The sequence below is a fragment of the Furipterus horrens genome, unplaced genomic scaffold (genome assembly GCF_987537825.1).
Source record: "Furipterus horrens unplaced genomic scaffold, mFurHor1.1.pri manual_scaffold_5, whole genome shotgun sequence".
NCBI classification, from domain to species: Eukaryota; Metazoa; Chordata; class Mammalia; order Chiroptera; family Furipteridae; genus Furipterus; species Furipterus horrens.
In genome coordinates this window covers 196973772-196989906 of record NW_028327175.1, presented here as the reverse complement: position 1 = coordinate 196989906, position 16135 = coordinate 196973772, and the positions used below count along the sequence as shown (strand labels likewise).

Genomic DNA, 16135 nt, shown 5'->3' with positions numbered 1-16135 from the left:
GAGGGAAGTGACTTGGATAATCATGAACACGCGGGCTGTTTCCTGTGTATTGTTCATACGGTGATGAGGTGGGGATACCAGAGGTTAATGGAGAAACGTAGTCTCTTTGATTGTGTCCACCATCTCAGAGGATCCTGAGTGGGTTTTGTTTTTTTTTAATTTGTAGACTAAGAGTAGACAATTGAAACACTGTTCTCATCACTAGTGTTTGAAGTTTTGATGAAAATTTGGTGGGCAGTGAACCAAATTATGTCTGAGGATATGTTAAAAATTGGCTGCTAGCTGAGTGGAAGCATTTTTAATTTGAAAAATTTATTGCAACCCAGGTAAAAATAAAATTATTAATCTTTGAACATGAATTGCTTAAAGGCTTCATTAAATAAGTGATTAGAACATTAAATGTTCTGTTTATAGGAGGTTATTTTTTACTCTTGTTTTATTAGGTTTTACACACGTTGGAAAGATTGGGAATCATGGTATTCGCAGAGCTTCGGTTTACATTTCTCCTTGAGGGAAGAACAGTGGCAAGAAGACTGGGCATTTATACTCTCTCTTGCTAGTCAGGTAAGAATACTTCAAAAGTAAGTGCTGGGTTCTGAATCCCTTGACTTGCGTGAGTAAACCTTTTGGGTTCCAGTTGTGACGGCTGTTCATTAACCATATGACCAGAGCAAGCCCTCACTACAGAGTAGGGAGAGGAAAAACGTGTTTCTTACTACGTGATAAAAACTGTCAGGATGGAAGTTGTCCTTCAGAAGGACCTTGTGGATCCTACTTTGCAGGTAACCGACCTGGGAGGCAGTCACGTAAGTCATCGGCTGTTGTCTGAGTCTCTCGTTCCGGAGACCAGCATTTCACCAGGCTTACTTGGTTCTTGAGTTTGGATAGTGAAGGATGCCTGTACATAGACTGCCGATTTCTTTTAGTTTTATTGGACTTGGGTATTTCAGGAATCAAACACTTATGTAGCTTGAGAATATTATTTAAAAAAAAAAAATGCGCCAAGATCAGTGTACTGAAGGAGGGTAGCATTGTGTTTCACACGTTCTCCGGTGTGTGGTAATGTTTTAAAGAGAAATTACTTTCTTTTATTTTGTCCTGTGTAGCCTGGAGCAAGTTTGGAACAGACACACATTTTTGTACTTGCCCATATTCTTAGACGACCAATCATAGTTTATGGAGTGAAGTATTATAAAAGTTTCCGGGGAGAGACTTTAGGATACACTCGGTTCCAAGGTAAGCCGTCCAGCAAGAGTGTATTTGAAGGCTTTGGTTTATTAGTGGAACGCCGTTTGCAGCCACATCCTGGAAGTCTGACTGGGATTTTCTTCCCTCTTTCCAGGTGTGTATTTGCCTTTGTTGTGGGAACAGAGTTTTTGTTGGAAAAGTCCAATTGCTCTGGGCTACACGAGAGGCCACTTCTCTGCTTTGGTTGCCATGGAAAACGATGGCTATGGCAACCGAGGTGCTGGTGCTAACCTCAACACCGATGACGACATCACCATCACTTTCCTGCCTCTGGTGGACAGTGAGCGGAAGCTGCTCCACGTGCACTTCCTCTCTGCTCAGGAGGTAAGCCGTGCGTTTCTCCCAGGAACGACTCCCAGCAGCAGCGCCATACCTGAGCGCAGCGCAGGGGCCTGTCACGTGTCGTCACTTTCTGACACTGGCCAGGGCTGCGCGGCAGGGTGTGTTGTGTGGGCACACTGTGGAGTGAAGACAGAAGTCCCTCCCCTCGGGCAATGGTGAGTGCAGAGAAGAAAAAGTGAAAGGGCGAGGGGACAGGGGTTTGCAGTTGAAATAAGGTGGTGAGGGGATGGCATCACTGAGGAAGTGACAGCTGAGTTGGGGACTGAAAGAGAAGTGACTTGCAGAATCTGGAGGACACTGGCCACGGGGTGGGGTTCCCTGGGGCCTTTTAAAGCTTTTACTCTGCTCCGAGGAGCGGGACGCAGTCGAGACTGGATACCAGGGCAGTGGCGGGAGCAGGACGCCCGGCACGGAGACCGTTGCAGATCCAGGGAGCAGGCAGGGTGTGCAAAAGGACATCTCAGAACACCTGTGTTCTTAGGAAATTCCCTTGCACTTTTATTTAATATGCTAGTAAGCATTATAAAACTTCTATAATGATATTAAGAGTCTTAGACCACAATTTTTATAACTTCAGCCTGCAGGTAATTTACTGAGTAAACTTGCCTTGTGTATTTGAAGCTATGACTTTCTTTTTAGCCTTTTCTTTGCCAGTTTATTCATTTGGTTTTTGCTCCGACATCAGATAGATAATTCCTAGTTTGTTTTCCCCCCCCGAGGTTTCTGCACGAATGTCCCTATTCATATCTTCTTGTGTCTGACTCTAGGAGACTGGGTTTTCATGATCAGATTGATGAGAGCTTGAAACCATGTTCAGACCATTTGTTGCGCTGGCTGTTTTATCCGTGATCATGCCAGCTGCAGGTTTCTGTCCCCTAGTCCGCGCCGGGGTTTGACCTCTGTTGTCTCTCCTTTTCTGTGCGGCCCCCTAAGCTGGGCAATGAGGAGCAGCAGGAGAGGCTCCTCCGGGAGTGGCTGGACTGCTGTGTGACGGAGGGCGGCGTCCTCGTGGCCATGCAGAAGGGCTCGCGGCGGCGGGGCCACCCCCTGGTCACGCACATGGTGGAGAAGTGGCTGGACCGCTACCGGCAGATTCGGCCTTGTACATCCCTGTCTGATGGAGAGGAAGATGAAGATGATGAAGATGAATGAAAAGACTCAACAAGCAGAAGACCAAGGTATCAGCTCTGTAGTGACCCCCAAGTTAGTGTGGCGTCCCAAGCAGCGTGCATGGCATGGACCCAAGCCAACCCAGCCGGACCTGCTCGGGGGGCTTGCTGGGTCCCCCCCAGTGGAGCTGGCACACCTGCCCAGCGAGAACACCGGGCACTCCGTTCGGACTAGTCTGTAAAAATGAATTTCATTACGACAGCACCTTCTGTTCAAACCATAAACCTGTCTGTACCTGTAATGCATGTGGTTGTGCAGGAAGTCGTGTGATAGGAAACGTCGTACCAGCAGCTCCATGGTACTGAGGAGCTTTTTTCCAGCATGGGCACCTCCAAAAGCACATGGCGGACGACTGTGTTCCTTTGAGACATGCTTTTTTTTTTTTTTTTTTTTTTTTTTTCAGTAGAGCCTGGCATTCTTCTTCCATCTTGAAAGATCCATTTTACATTCGGTCTCACTAGAGCTCGTAGAGATTTGGAAATTTTTTGTACAAATTGTCCACAGCAAAACGTAAGAATAAAAACAAGGTTATTTTCTTAATAATTTAGTTCCTATTGTGCCCAATAAAATCAAATCTTTAAGGAACAAACTACAAGGAAAGTAAGAATTTTTTATTGAGTGAACTTTATATAGATATTGCTCCCTTGTTTTGGTTTGTTATTTTGTTGTTGGTTTTTAAAGCCTTTAAAGGATTCAGGTCTTTGTTTGGAAGAGTGCCCTTAAACTGAGGGCTCTGCTGCCCGGCTGCGGGCAGCGGTCTCTCTGGAGCCACCCTCCCTGGGTGCCCCCGAGGGGCGTGCTCGTGCCCGAGTGCGCTGTGTGACCTGGGCTCGCTGACTCCGTTGGCGATCTTGGACTCCCAGCCTGCCACGCGCAGGCTCTTGGGATTCTGACTGTGTTCTATTGTCAACTCTGCTTTACGCACATCGTGTTAGAAAGGCATGCCTTTGCTTGGGCTGATTGGGGATTCCAGTTCAGTACAGAATAAAGATGTAAAAATGCAGTAAGGTGGTAAATGCATTGTATTATTGAATTTCTCAGTGAGTAGCCTGAGAATTTTTGCATGTTGGTTAATTGTGGCCATTCTTATTTAAAGTTAAAGCTATAATCTTAGGTAGAAAGACTTCTTATAAGAAGTATTATTTGACCACTTCAGGTATACATATACATTCAATATGGGTAAAATTTCAGACCTATCTCAGGAACACAAAGACTTAGTGTCCTGATAAGCACTTTGTAGACTATTGACATGCAAAGAATTTGGAAAGAACCCCACCCCCACCCCCCACGCACGCACACTCACACTTTTCCTTCCCTTCGATGAGAAGGCTGTGAAAACTTAAATACTTGCTTCTTGTTTTCTTCTAAGTTCTGTTTAGCTGATACTGAAATGTGCACACCCTTAAATTTGATTCTGAGGACTAAAAATAGAAAACGGCCCAGGAGTGGCCTTTAGCTCTCCCCCTCCCTGAGCACTTCACTGTGGGTGTGGCCGGAACGGAAGGACCCCTTTTGCTGCATGCTAAAGCTTGCAGGGAAAATGTTTGCAGTTTGATTCCACATAAACGAATTTTAATATATTATAATGTAAATGTTACTGTTCTAAGTGGTTAATATTTTCTTACAAATGGACTTTCTGTGGCTTGCCTTCATTTTGGTCATTCATTAATCAAGTGTTTTTTTTAAGCAGGCCGCCTTTCTGACTACTTAGCGCGTAGCATGTCTGTAAACTTCCCTCCGTATGTAAGAGTAATTCTCCAGCGGGAAGAGATCCGGTCGTAGTTGCTGCGTAAGCAGAGGCTGCCTTCCCAATTGGAGAAGCCAAAGCGGTGTTTGAGGGTGAAGCGTCCGGCCCCCAAGGCTCCCACTGCAGTCAGTGCTGCCTGCAGGTCCTGGGCGGCCCGGCACCTCGTGTGCGTGGTGGTCCACCGGAGTGCGGCTCCGTTACTTACGGTCAGTGACCCTGACCGCGTCTAGGTTAACAGGTACTGCGTTCTTCCCTGTGGGAAAGGTTCCAGGTCACATGTCCTGGGCTCCGGACACAGATGGGGCTTTAAGTGGTTCTCACAGCAGGCTGGCCTGTGAAGCAGCGCTGTGTGCAGCTCTTGAACTATTAAACAGCCATATTTGTTGTCCCAAGATGAGAGTATGTCGTCCTTCCCGAGAGGTTACACATGTGACTGGGTGACAGACATGTATGTCTTGGGGTTGATAGCTTAACTGTATGGTTCTTTCTTCAGGGAGACCAGTGTGCTGCTTTCTGTTCTACTGAAAAGTGCAGGTGCACCATGGGTGTGGGTCTGCCTTTTTGTTCGGCTCTTAGGCTCATAATGTCCCAGCCTTCATGTGTTAAGGGAATACTTACTGCTCTTCACAGGTGGCTGGGGTCCCCTTTTGTGCCCCTGTCACCCCCACATGGATTGCCTACTTGACAAGTGGTTATGAAGATGACGATGAGCTACCCTTCTGGGCCTGGAGGGATAGGTCAGTAACCATGTGCTCGGTTTCTGTCCTTGTGAGGTTGTTGCAGTGGGACATGTCACGGCAGCTGAGCCAGAGGTTGATGCTTTCAAATGTCATAACTTTCATTTTTTAAAATGGCATGGGAAGGGTAAGGAAGGGTCAAAGGGCGTGTGGTATGAGGAATTGCTGGACTTCATTGACGCTTGCAGATACCACCAGTACAAAGGGGTTTAATGCTGTTTAATGAGGAAGAAGATCCATTATGTCAACTTAAAAAGTTAAATATGGAAATGGCTGATGTTAATTATTCTGCAACATTTCTTTGTAAATATCGTTAAAATTTTTTTTTTGAGATTCACCTTCCTTCCTGCATTAATGCTTGAGCCAGGTGATTTTGCCTTTGGGTAAATTAAAATCAGAACTCTCAAACTTAGTTTTGTTTCGTGAATTTTAACCTGCTTCATCTTAAGAATGACATGACTTGAAAAAGATGGGCTTATTTGAGGTCAAACTCTGTCACATGAGGTAATTGTCAGCATTCTTGAGTCTGGTTATGGAATTGGCAGATACAAAAGTACTGTTAATGTTTGAACCCTGGAATAACGAGCTGAAAAGTGGCTATTTGAAAAGGCAGTTACCTTGAAACATCTCAGGTAGAGAACTTTTACATTGGTGAGATGTACTTGAATTTCAGAACAGAAATTTTTATTACTTTTTATTGAAAACTGCACTGAACGCTAAATGTCCACCTTTACAATAAACAAATACAGTAACGGTAACTCACACTAAAACAAAACATTTCTGATAGCCATTATTTTTCTGTTGGGACAGTTTTAAAGGTTTTTGTCACAAAAACAGGAATGTACCTATACAAAGGCTCAAAATAGGCCATCTTTTAAACAAAAAGGCGATGATTCACAAAAGACTATGAATATAACATGTAACTAGTTGATACAAATCTAATAGGATTTGTTAAAATCAGTCACATCTAATAACACACCTGAAGTGTTCTTGTATAAAATATCACGTGAAGAAAAGAAGACTTTATCAATGTCTAAAAAAGTGGGTTTGTTCATAGACAATCTGACAAGTTACCATAAAAAGTGTTTCCTGAGACATAAGGAAATGCAACATTATTCTTCTTGAACCCTTTCGGTTCAAGACTTTCCACTCAATAAAATAGCTGAGGATCTGAACTGAGAAAATATATTTGAGTACAAACAGCTTGTGAAACTTAACTTTTTTTTTTTTTTTTTTTTGCATCATTAGAGGGTATATTACTGAACTCACAACCACCTGGCCCGCTCAGTACGCAGTTCAGACGGGAGACTTCTCTGTGCAGGAGCCCGGACTGTCTTCTGCAGTTAAGCTAACACAGGCAGCCTTCTCCCCGTTTCGTAGTAATTTAATCTTCCTATTAGCGAAAGAGGTAACCGGCCCCCGTGGACCGAAGGGACCAGAGCCACAGGATGGGGATTGCCTCTTCATAATTTTTATTTTGATGTTTGGAACTCCTGACGCAACATTCTAGATAGCAGGGTGTTCAGGACCTGCTGTGCCCAAGGGACTGATAAAAGGAAAAAAGATCTATTTATTCTTTGTGATTTGATGCACAGATGAAAAACTTAACACACAATAACAGAAGTTGGTTGTTGATAAATCACGTCCTAGTCTTTTGGGGCCTTCGTAAGTAGAAGGCATCTTCCGTTTTCCCACGTCTCAGCTTCTCGCGCTTTGTAGTTTTAACACTGCAGTGTCAATGGTGCGCATGTCCAGAGTCAGTTAAAAAGACTGTCATGTTCCTTTCCTCTCAGTTCATCTAGTTTTCACTGTCTCTTGGTCCCAGGTTGATCTGACCTTTGTCCTCCTGCTATTGCTCGTTGGGGTGTTCCCGATTGTCCCCGTGTTTGGTGGGCTGGTTGGGAGAGGGCGCTTGGGAAGGGTGTGCCACTGTGGGGAGGTTGTGAGTCACCGGGATGCCTCCGGGGATGATCCCTTCCATGGCCGCAGGGAGTCCGCCTGGGGCCACGCCCACGATGCCTGGCGGGTATCTAAGGAACAGAGAAGGGGCAGGTGAGTCCGGGGCAGACAGTGGCATGCTGTTGGCTCTGCCTGCTTCTGGTCTTCTTTATGGGATGACCCGTCACCCTTGCTGCCCCCAATAGCACAGAGGAACCTGCGTGAACAAATCCAGAGGCTCAGTTGAACTTCTGGGCCACTGATCTGTCGCTCTTTATTACACAGTCTGAGGAGCTCCTCCTCGTCCTACCTGCGGACTCTGCCCTGCATTCAGAGGGCCCTTTGTATGTGTTCACTAGTTGTGATGCTTTCCCAACCCACAGCACAGAGCCCCCCCTGGATACTAAGTGGGGCTTCCTAGGCTGGTTCGGTACGGGCTCCCATGGCCAGACGCGCGCACCAGGGCACGGGGGCCCCTGAGGACAGCTGGAGCCTGCTTGGATGGGGACTCACCTGGAACTGCAGGCACGAGTGGCTGTGTGTGAGGACGTGTGGCATCTAGCCACCCTCAGAGGCAGGAGCTTTAGAATGACTCTCGGGTATCAAACCCCTACATTAAGGGTGAAGGAGGACGCTGATGGTGGGATTCTGTGGGCCCCTCAGGCACAAACTGCTCCAGGAGGCCATGGAGCCTTGGCCTACCTAGAGGAACGATTAGGACGGGGCCCTGAACCCTGCAGAGGTTGCTCTCAAAAAACTGAGCGCTGCCCAGGCTGCTGTGGCTCAGTGGATTGAGCACCAGCCTGCAAACTGAAAGGTCGCCGGTTCGATTCCCACTCAGGGCACATGCCTGGGTTTGTAGGCTTGGTCCCCATTTGGGGCCAAGCAAGAAGCAACTGATAGGATCTCTTGCACATTAATGTTTCTCTTCCTCCCTTCCCCTTTTTCTAGTAAATCTTAAAAAAAAAAAAAAATTAAAGCATAGGTTTGCATGTATCCAAGAGATACATTCATTACTAGTATGTGCTGAAATGCAAAAAAAAAAAAAACCCCAAACACTGCAAATTTGCATTTATTATTCTTATAATAAAATACATACTTATTTTCAGTTACAATCTAGAAATTATCAAACAAATATAAAAACATTAAGAAAAACTTTTCTTCTCAGATAACGGAAACATGGATATTGCTAAAAAATACAACCAAAATGTGTTTAATTAATCAGAATCTTCAATAGTTGGGTTTGCAAAAATGTAACAGTCATCACAAACAATATTGCTGTGCTCCACGAATAAATATTTTCACAACACTTGCAAAAATATCTTGATAAGCGATTTGTTTCGGATGTGTAGCACCTAACACATCTTTTCCTTTCTGCTGGTCGAGGGAGCTGTATCTATGTCGTTAGTTTCCTTCGCAGCTAGTCATGACCTTGAACCTAAGCACCCGATATAGGTACTATTTAAGAAAAGAGAGCGTATTTGTCAGATCAGCTGCGACCTCCGCAGGGCTGAAGGGCAGGCGAAGGCTGGGGCTGCTCACTATGCATCCTACTACCCACAATGCACAGCACAGGACCCCCTACCCCAAGAGAACGAGCAGCCCGACCCGTGAGCAACCCATTTCCTTCTGTGGCTCAATGGCACAGTTCTTCCGTTAGGGGACCCAGCAGTGTCGGGGGGAGAGAGCCCTGGAAAAGGACCAGGAACGAAGCTCCTGGCAGCGTGCCACAATCCCGCCCGGAAACAAAATCACCCTGAAATCCTCGGGCTTTGAGGTGGCTTCAGAATGAGGCGTGGATCCTCGCACAGGGCTCACCCGTCCCCTCTTACGTAACAGGAAGGAACTCAGCGCCAGGCTGGGCCCCGCAGCTGAGCTCTGCCCTCCCGCTCCTCACCTGTAGGTGGCGCCGTTGAGCTCTGGGTGAATTGCTTGCTGATCTATTACTGACCAGGGCGCTGTTGTGACAAAGAATTCCTTGTTCACACAGTTTCTTAAGCTTTCTGGGATGCGACCTGGAATAAGGTGATGAAAGTCAATCATGGATTTCTTACGGTGAAATGAATGGAATGTTACACTGTACTCAAATCCAAGAGTAAAGCCTCTTACTCTAAGAGAGGGACTGGCCCTTTGATTTTCACAAAGTGTGGAATGTTCCAGAGCCCCCAGCACTGAGCTCTTCAACCCTGGCCTTCAGCCAGGACAGGAAGGGGCCTCCTGCTCCATGGGGGAGGGCCATGCTCCTCAGTTTGCAGGGGTTACACTGGCTGATGCAGAAGGGGGCTGGTCTCTTAAACTCAGTTTGGGACGTGCACGAACAGGGTGCACCTCATTCAGAACGCAGTCAGCCTGACAACCGGTTTCTGCCCGGAGCAAGACCCAGAGGCCACTCCGAGCAGCTGTTGCCGAGCAGAGGCGGCGGCGCTGTGGGCACGGGGCCAGGCTCACCTGTGACCGCCCGGCGGATCTCGGTGGCCGCGGCCTCCCTCATCTCCAGTGACGCCTGCTCACTGTACCAGGCTGTGTGAGGCGTACAAATGAGATTCGGTGCATCTTTCAAAGGGCCCTGAGCAAAGCTGGATAGGTGTACAAAACACGGGGTGAGAAAGGCTGAGCGCACCCCGCTCCCCGGCCTGCTCACCCACGGGGCTCCGGGCTGGGCAGTGTGGTGGCCAGGGCGGGGGTCGGGGATTCAAGAACATTCTTATTGAAACTCTACTGTAATTACGGTCAGGAGTAATCGGGGACTCAGAAGAAGAAACAATTCGGTGGAGGGCCGGCCAGCCATTGAGCAGAATCCAGGGGACAGGGCAGGCCGCACACTGGTAGACCAACCTCTGCCCCCCACCATTTTCCTGCCTCTCCCTTCTCTGATACCTTTGGGGACCTTCTGCCCCTTTATAGTTAGTGAGAACACCCCTCCATCCTTAGAAGAACTGGGTCCTCCCTACAGCCTGTTAGTCTGGGAAAGTGCCCAGACAGACCGTGGAGCCACATACTCACCAGCGCCTGCCAGACCCACCTGAAAGGCTCCGACTCGTGCACATCCAGGGCCGCCCCTCGTATCCGGCCTTCCTTGAGGGCCTGGGCTAAGGCTTTCTCGTCCACCAGCCCACCACGGGCGGCGTTCACTAGGAACGCCCCCTGCCTCATCTGTGCGAGGGAAGAGAAGCCGGTTAACCAGAGGCCGAGGCAACAGGAGGTGCTGGTGCCGAGGCTGAAAGCAGGCGGCCACAGACCAGTTCTGCAGGCGTGGCGTCTCCATGACCGCTGGAGGCTGGGTCAGTATCTGCTGATCCGAGAGGGACACGAGGTGGGAAGGTTGGGCCCGTCTCTTCTTGGAGGCCAGGCTCCGCTCCCTGCCTGCTCAGCGGGCCACCCCACGGAGGGGAGCTCACTGGGCCCCTCACCAACATGTCTCGGGGGCCACATTTCCCTGCTCCCTGGGTGTGCCCGTGGACCACGTCCCATCCCCTTTCATTGTGACAGAGGCTGCCCGGGCCTGAGGGCGTCTGTTGCGAATTACCTGCTTGATAGTAAAGTCATTGATGAGGTGGTGGTTATGCTCGTTGAGATTACAGTGCAAGGAGACGCAGTCGCTCTGATAGAGTAAGTCCTGAAGGGTGTAGACCCTCTGTACACCCAGGGACCGCTCTATCCCGTCCTGCAAGTAGGGGTCATAAAAGATGACGCTGAACCCAAAGGCCTTGGCTCGAACAGCAACCGCCTGCCCCGTACGACCTGTGCAGAGAGAGTGTCCCAGTGAGCGAGTGTGCGGCCCCTCCCTCCCGCCGCACTCGGGCTCCGGACACCGGGTCCTCGTGTGGTGCCCCAGCCCTGCGGCCTCCACTGCAGCTGGGACCAGGGTCCCCATGGGCAGCAGGACCAGCCCGAGGCTGCCGCCAGAGGGCTGTGTGCTGAAGGCTTGGTGCCCGTAGACCCGCACTCTCCAGGTCCCTCTGGGCCGGGTGTCCTGGATGAGGACGAAGTGCTTGTCACGTCCAGGCCAGAGTCGTTTTCTAGTAAACCCCACGCGCATCCATCAGCCGCCTCTCGCACGCCTCCAAGTGGGGACCTGGCCCGCAACCCTGCCCTGTGCCCCAACTGGGGATTGAACTGGCAACCTTTCGGTTCCATGGGCCGGTGCTCAATCCACTGAGCCAAAGCTGGGCTTTGTTTCTTTGTTGACCACCAGGTTTGCTCATGGAGAGAGTAAAATGATCAAACGGACCCTGCAGGCCAGCCTGAGCACGAATTGCCATGGAATATCGCTTTGGTCGGGGGTGGGGGTATGGGAACTCAGGTGTGCGCGCAGGGCCTCGTCCCCTCCGGCCTAGCAATTTCGAAACCCCCTTCACCAGACAGGAACGAAGGCCTCCCTGACTCTTAAGTAGCCATCATGTGCACACACCCACGGAGCCCCAGGGACAATGCCCCTTTACTTCCCAGAGCAGTTGGATGCTTGAAATGGGGCTGGTTTGGGAAGAGCACGGAACACACCTTTCTCTAGAACCAGGGCTCACGTGTGCAGGGAGGGAGGGACAAGGGAAGGCGGGACTGCGCAGACAGGAAGTCCCGGGGGGGGGGGGGGGGCCGCAGCGGGCTGTCTTCCCTGCTTGCTGAGCCGCAACCCATGGCCTGACGGGCGGCGGCCGTGGTCTGTGCACGCAGGTGTGCGGAGGGGCAGCTGCAGTGTGGTCAGCAGTTCAGCTCCCCTCATCCCTCTGGACTGTCCCCCGTGGAGGGAGAGGAGCAGGCGTGCCCCCTGGTGACAGGTGGAGGGCAGGAATGTGCCCTAATGCCCCTCTGTGTATTGTCACCTGGCTGCTGGGAGCTCAGGCCCCACCAGGCAGTGCCCCCCACACCCCCGTTTCTTGGGCCTCCTTCCTTCCATGTCCTGACGCACTTGAAGCTGAACTTGTAAGACCTAGAAATCCAATCCTGTTACCAACACAGCCTTTAAAAAATGCTGTCACTACTGGCTTTCTTTTCCTTCACACTTCCGTACACGGTCCCAACTTGGGGGTTGCCCTTGGGCACCAGCCACCCCACCCCCAGCCTGGCCCCTCCCTCGGGTCTGCTGCTGCAGCGGTGAAAGGCTGCCGAGGACCCTGCCTCCCTGGAAAGGTAGCAAGGAGACGCCAGTCAGTGTGCGCAGGGACTGGGAACAGTGGCAGTAAGGCGGTGCTGGGCCACTGACGGCCTGGGGCCCCTGCTGAGGTCTTAAGAGCCGTCCAAGAGCCACTTCCCAGAGCACCCAGCAGAGGGCATGGCGCGCCTGCTCTCCTCCCGGTACCCGCAGGGGACAGGGAGCCACCACCCCCAACGCCTGAGTCCTGGAACCGGGAAGATGCGCACCCTGGAGGGGACCTGGCTGCTTCCGCCCTCAGCGGAAGGCTGAGGGCTGAAGGTTAGCTCCTACCACCCGCCACGCGCCTGCCATGCCTCCCGTGTCCTGAGAGGCAGCCTCCTGTCACTGCATTCCCAACTCCCAGACCGGGAAGTGGGCAGAGGTCACCGATCACGTGCCACGTGGGGTCCTCTCCTTGAGCCTGTGCTTCCCCATCAGGGCTCCCCCCACCTTGGAAACCTGCCCCAAGCCTGCCAGGGTCCCCAGCTGCCTCACCCAGGACTACAGCCCCCTCCAGGAAGTCCTTTTCCTACCCGCCCCGCTCCTCCCCCCGCCCCTGCCAGGTGAGCTGTCCAAGCTGACAGCCTGACCACCCCACCTTGCGATGCCATCCTTCAGCAACGCCTGCCATTGCCCCGCCTGGCTCCAGCCTTAGCCACTGTCCAGGTTTCCACTCAACCACGAGACCCTATTTGAGTCCTAAGTCTCCCCATTTCTGCCCAGGGCGCCTCTGCCCGGGGGCACTGGCCCGCCTGGCCCCTCCCTGCGGCTCAGCACCCGGGAGCGGCGCCCTGGTGAGCTCTCCTTAAGGGCCACCCAGACCCCCCCTCTAGAAGCAGCCTGGAACCCGACCCCGAACCCCTACCCTGGGCAGTGACCCCGTCGCATGTACCCCTGCAGGAGCCTACAACTCCTGGGGATGGGCCCCCATCCCCAGGGGGGCCCAGGGTGCAGCAGGCACTTACCGAAGCCGATGAGGCCCAGCGTCTCCCCGCGGATGCGGGCTGCTCCCGAGGCGACCTCCCGGATCTGCTCGACGCTCTGCACCCGCGTGCCCTCGCGCAGCGCCTGGTACAGCCACGTGTTCCTCCGGTACAGATTGAGGACGTGGCAGATGGTGGAGTCTGCAGTCTCCTCCACGGCCGCGGACGGGATGTTGCACACGGCAATCCCTGGGGGGGACAAGGGCGAGGGCCTGGGATGAGGACACCCCCTCCCCCCCAAGTTCTGTGGGGAGCCCGGGGCCCGCTGGGGCCCACCCAACCCGCTGAGGGATGGGACAGGTCAGTCAGGCTCTCTTGAGGCCTGCTGGTCGGTCACCCCGGAGACACAGACTCTGGTTCTAATCCTCAGGGACCCCCACTCCACTTCCGTTCAGGGCTTGGCTCACACAAGACCCCCATGACCTGACGTCCTGTCCACCCTGTACTTTCAGACTCGTCCTGGGAGGGGAGCAGCGAGCTGGCAGAGGCTGGGGTACAACAGAGGGATGGGGCCCCGGGCGGGGGCTCAGAGGCCAGGCTGGGGTCAGCCATGAAGCAGCTTTCTGAGACGCACAGCTGTCCGGGAAGCACGGAGGCCTAGCCCCAAGGACTCCCCTTCAATGCCAGACTTGGGACCACAGGAGGAGGACCCAGGAGCGCGGGCCCAGGTCACCTGCAGGACAGCCCTGTGTGCTTCCACCTTCTCAAGCTGGGGTGGGGGCAGGGAAACAGGACCACCCTTCCCAGCAAGGCGCTGCCACCCCATGAGGGCTGCCCCGCCGTCCAGGGTCTCGGTGGCTGACCGCCCGGGAGGACAGGCACTGCACAGACATGCTAGCGCCCAGGAGCACACCCTTCCACCCACACCCGCCGGAGCCGCACGAGGCCGAGGCCGGCGGGCTTCCCACGAGCTGCAGGTGACCTCGCAGAACCCCCACGACGTGGCCGCCTCCCTCAGAAATGACCAAGTCAGGGCTGGGCCGGGCCCGAAGCCGCGGTACGCACTGCTGTGGCCTGGAGCAGCGGAAGCAGATGCCGGAGGCCTAAGAAAAAGCGAGTCCTCACGCAGCTGGGACGACTTGCATTCCTCTGAGGGGCTCCCGTTGCTGTGGCCGAAGCCCAGCGGGAAGGTCTGCACTGCACCCAGGCCCAGGGGCGGGCTGCCCCAGGGACGAGACCCGTCCACAGCGGGGAAGAGGACCCAGGCCCGGTGGCTGGGTGGGGGCGGTCCTGCCGGCCCCACCAGGACCATCGTCCTGCCCTGATGGGACATCCTTTCCTCCAGAAATGCCACGCCCTCGACCACCCTCTGGAGGCAGAACTTCCAGGTCCCTCGGTGTGGTCTACCTCCCGGGCGGTTTTCCAAATGCCACAGGGCAAGCCTGTCACACCCAGAGCAGCACTGGGGCCTCCACGGGCCCCGAGGCCTGAGCCCAACACAGCTCGGCCGCTCCGTCTGTCGGTGCCTTTGCCCTCTGCTGCGACGCCTTGTGCACGGGGCCGGATGGGACCCACAGAAAGCACCTCGCGAGGAAGCTCGGGAGTGAGACACCTGCTTTGCCCCCTCCCCCTCCCCCGCTCCTTGAGGAGGCTCTGCAGGTGGGAAGACGATCTGCCCCACCTGCACCACTGCAGCTGCTGTCCTGGCCCAAGCCTCGCCCATCATCTCCGGGTGCAGGTGTGGCTAAGCCTGGTCCCCGACAGGAAAGCCCCGGTGCGCGCCTGCTGCTCTGCCCTCCCTGTGGACGGTGTGCTGCCTGAGGGGGCCGAGAAGTGCTCTGGGGACAGAGGCCGGCTGGGTGGAGGCCTGCATTCCTCCTCCAGCTCCCAGGCCTGGAAGCTGCCCTTCAAAGGCCCAGCAGATGTCCCCAGGCAGCTCCCTTATCAGATGGGACCAGGAGCAATGAAAATGCCACCGCTCAGTCAGCTACGTTTTTCTGTGGCTGCAGGACTCTGGGGACAGAGTCCCCCGCCCCCGAGGCCTCCTCACTGGGGATGAACACCCCCATCCCTGCCTGGCAAGAAGTGGCTGGTCCCCCCCCAGGGAAGTCAATGCTGGGAGCTGAGAGGGGCGGGCATGCCGAGAAACAGATGCGGGCAGGGGACAGCCATGCGGGCACCTCCCTCAGCACGTTCAACCGTAACCTGTTGTTTTCGAACTTGGGATTTCAGCTCTGCCGAGAGCACAAAGAACATTTGTTTTCAAACAAAAACACTCTTGTTGGTGCCAGAGAAAAGCGGGACACTTATATCAGACACAAAGACTCCCATCCTCCCAAGTTCCTCTGTTGCAACGAGGGGCTCTGAGCCTGCCGCGGCCAGAAGCAGTTGCTGGGTGGGGTGGGGAGCCACTCCCTCCCAGGCCCCAATAAGGCATCTACAGTCTGATGCAACCCTGGCCAGTGGGGACCCAGAAAAACCATGCCCATCTTTGGAGCCATTTGTCACATGGCTCCTCCCTCCTGGGGGGGGGGGGAGCGGGGGGAGAAGGGTACCTGTGGGGGACGAGCCTCCCACTCCCCGCTCTGGGTCCCCAGCCACCTACTTGGAGCACTAGCAGCGAGAACAGGCTAGAACTCAGCACCGCTCGGAGGCCCCACCATGCCTGGCCCCTCCGCCCTGGAGACTCATCCAAATGCGTGGGGGGGCGGGTAACCGTGTACACAAACCCCAAACCCACTGAAAACCCCAGGCCAAGACTTCGGCAGAGGACGCTGGGGCCCCTGGGCTGAAAAGGTGGCAGAGGCAGGGGCCCCGTAGCCCTCAGAGGTCCTGTTCAGGTACTGCACTGCATCAGCTGTGCGAGCATCACATGTCCGGCCCCACCGGGGGGCTCGTC

The 16135-nt window shown here is 53.5% G+C and overlaps 2 protein-coding genes across 4 annotated transcripts in view; one reads left to right on the top strand and one right to left on the bottom strand.

Moving 5' to 3' along the window:
- Nucleotides 1-3152, top strand: part of ZRANB1 (zinc finger RANBP2-type containing 1) — a 49696-nt gene extending 46544 nt beyond the window's left edge. For both annotated transcript variants that reach the window (XM_090278699.1, XM_090278700.1), the window contains 4 exons: nucleotides 444-564; nucleotides 1107-1236; nucleotides 1343-1572; nucleotides 2524-3152. In XM_090278699.1, coding sequence (XP_090134825.1) covers nucleotides 444-564; nucleotides 1107-1236; nucleotides 1343-1572; nucleotides 2524-2742 — 700 coding nt within the window. In that variant the 3' untranslated portion in view covers nucleotides 2743-3152. The remainder of the gene's footprint in view (nucleotides 1-443; nucleotides 565-1106; nucleotides 1237-1342; nucleotides 1573-2523) is intronic.
- Nucleotides 3153-5906: 2754 nt separating this feature from the next.
- CTBP2 (C-terminal binding protein 2) overlaps nucleotides 5907-16135 on the bottom strand; it is a 137900-nt gene continuing 127671 nt past the window's right edge. The window contains exons 4-9 of one of the 2 annotated variants that reach the window (XM_090278697.1): nucleotides 13279-13485; nucleotides 10709-10923; nucleotides 10205-10335; nucleotides 9631-9758; nucleotides 9080-9197; nucleotides 5907-7274 (exon numbers count right to left, since the gene is read on the bottom strand). In XM_090278697.1, coding sequence (XP_090134823.1) covers nucleotides 7094-7274; nucleotides 9080-9197; nucleotides 9631-9758; nucleotides 10205-10335; nucleotides 10709-10923; nucleotides 13279-13485 — 980 coding nt within the window. In that variant the 3' untranslated portion in view covers nucleotides 5907-7093. The remainder of the gene's footprint in view (nucleotides 7275-9079; nucleotides 9198-9630; nucleotides 9759-10204; nucleotides 10336-10708; nucleotides 10924-13278; nucleotides 13486-16135) is intronic. The other variant, XM_090278696.1, reaches the window with a different exon arrangement.